The sequence below is a fragment of the Myotis lucifugus genome, unplaced genomic scaffold (assembly GCF_000147115.1).
Source record: "Myotis lucifugus unplaced genomic scaffold, Myoluc2.0 scaffold_106, whole genome shotgun sequence".
NCBI lineage: Eukaryota > Metazoa > Chordata > Mammalia > Chiroptera > Vespertilionidae > Myotis > Myotis lucifugus.
Genome location: NW_005871154.1, coordinates 3062155 through 3064529, shown reverse-complemented (window position 1 = coordinate 3064529; position 2375 = coordinate 3062155). Strand labels below are relative to the sequence as shown.

The 2375-nt window shown below is 45.8% G+C and overlaps 1 protein-coding gene and 1 non-coding gene across 2 annotated transcripts in view; one reads left to right on the top strand and one right to left on the bottom strand.

Moving 5' to 3' along the window:
* Positions 1 to 491: 491 nt before the first annotated feature.
* On the bottom strand, positions 492 to 597 carry LOC111826858. Its single transcript, XR_002830286.1, has one exon. It is a non-coding gene; the product is annotated as a U6 spliceosomal RNA (small nuclear RNA).
* Positions 598 to 1120: 523 nt separating this feature from the next.
* The window catches only part of EED (embryonic ectoderm development), a 37642-nt gene continuing 36387 nt past the window's right edge, over positions 1121 to 2375 (top strand). Inside the window, exons 1-2 of the mRNA XM_014459294.2 lie at positions 1121 to 1201; positions 1671 to 1817. Coding sequence (XP_014314780.1) covers positions 1121 to 1201; positions 1671 to 1817 — 228 coding nt within the window. The remainder of the gene's footprint in view (positions 1202 to 1670; positions 1818 to 2375) is intronic.

Below are 2375 nucleotides of genomic sequence, written 5' to 3'. Positions count from 1 at the left end.
TGAAGGGTTCCAGGTTTGATTCCAGCCAAGGGCACATGCCTGGGTTGCGGGCTCGATCCCCAGTAGGGGGCGTGCAGGAGGCAGCCGATCAATGATTCTCTCTCATCATTGATGTTTCTATCTCTCTCTCCCTCTCCTACCTCTGTTGAAGACTCTTCCCTGGCCCGGGCCCTGCGTGCAGGAGGCAACCAATTGATGTGTTTCTTTCACATCAATATTTCTTTCTTCCACTCTCTCTAAAAATCAATGGAAAAATATTCTCAGGTGAGGATTTTAAGAAAGGGGAATAGGTTTATCTCTGCCCATGTAAATGTCATACCAAAGCACATCTTATTTCCTCTGTGACTGATGCCATACTAGTCTTATCTGTCACCAACTGAAGAATGCTTAGCAGTGTCTGGCACATTAGAAGAGTTCAACAAAAAACTGCAATTAATATTAACTGAACTTTAATTTTTTTTTCAGCTTTCTTCTTTTTCTTATTTTTTTTTTTTTAAATGGAACACTTCACAGATTTGCATGGCATCCTTGCCCGGAGGCCATGCTAATCTTCTCTGTATCATTCCAATTTTAATACATGTGCTGCTGAAACAGCTCCATAATTTTCTTGAGTCTTCACTGCAAAGAAGTCTTATTCTACTCTGTCTTTGCTTTACCTTCCTTTTCTCATTCTCAACTGAGTTCTCTCCTTATCTCCAAAAGGAAGAGTGACTTGCAACCTGCTGATAATGAAACGGACAGGGATAATGATACTCTCTGTTAAGACATCGTGCAAAAGTAATTCTGTTCACTAGATTTTTATGGATGGGGCACTCTATATCGGTTATTCACTGGTGATGTAAAGAGGTCTAAAAGAGAAAAAAAATATACATATATATATCAAGTAGGTGCTCAAGAAATTTTAGGTGCCTTCCTATCTCACTTTACATATGAAGACAATGAGGCTCCCAAAACCAAGGAGTGATAACCAGATTCTACAAAAAAGATGGTGTGTGTGTGTGTGTGTGTGGCTATCATCACTTTCCTTTTCCTGCTGCTCATTCGTTTTTGTGTCTTAATGACCCACGTAACAAAATCTCCAGGCTCACCAATGTAGTTGGCATCTGTCAAGCACCTAGATATGGTAACATTTACCGGGATAAACATTTTGGTGATGTCTAACAGTTTCGCTGTCTTCCCCTACAACAGCGGTTCTCAACCTGTGGGTCGCGACCCCTTTCACAGGGGTCGCCTAAATACATCCTGCATATCAGATATTTTCATTATGATTCATAACAGTAGCAAAATTACAGTTATGAAGTAGCAACGAAAATAATTTTATGGTCGGGGGTCACCACAACATGAGGAACTGTATCAAAGGGTCGCGGCATCAGGAAGGTTGAGAACCACTGCCCTACAATTTTATTGTATCTGGTGTGCCAAAAGTGACAGTCCGTCTTTTCAGTCCGCCTCACCCGCAATGGGAGATAACCATTGGTTTGGGGGCCTTGATCATTCTTTAACAGAAAGAACACTCTGGACTCTAACTCATTGGGGGTCTAAAATCATTACAATTGTTATCCCTACTTAAACCTGATCCAATATTGGTACCAATTGGGTGAGGACAACCATTCATTATAATAAATAATCACCAAGAATTTAGCACGCATCCAAAAACTACGATTTGGTAGCGCTTCGATACCCACCCCGAGCTACGGAAACCCAAGGAGGACTACCTGGCTCAGCAAACACCACTTCCAAGAGGTGGGGCTTGGGAGAGGCGGGCCCGGACGTCCCAGCGCGAGAACACGCCCCGACGCATGCGTCCTTCTCAGCCGGTAACTTCCATTTGCTAGATGGGGGAGGCGAGTGGAAAGCAGTCTACAGTTTTTAAATCCCTATTCTTAACCAAAAACTTAATTGTGAACAATACCGTGAATAACTTGCGAGCCTGATTTTCCGAGTTCGGAATTAAGAACACTTGGCCTACACCGCGAACGCAAGAGGTTACGTCTCGTATCTTCCCTGTCCCCTGGGACATGGGTGGTCTAGTCCATTCCCCAGACTTTGGAGTCCTTGCAGCGGGTCGGAGACCGAAGAATTGGGCCAATTGCGACTGAAACGTCTTTGGAAGGAGGAAAGGGGTGCGGGAGCATCCCTCTGAGTCCCGCCTCTCTGTTTCCAAGGCGGTGGTAGGGAAGGGGGAAGTACGACATCCTGCCCTCGACAGCCAAAGGAGCACCCCTCTCCGTGCAAACTGCCCGGAGGGCGGCGGGAAAAGGGCCGGACGGGAGTGGGAAACGAGAAGGAGCCGGGAAGCCGCGCGGGAGGGCGCGCGCGCACCCCTTTTTTAGCAGTGTGGTAGGATCGCACGCATTTCCTCCTATGCGGTTGTG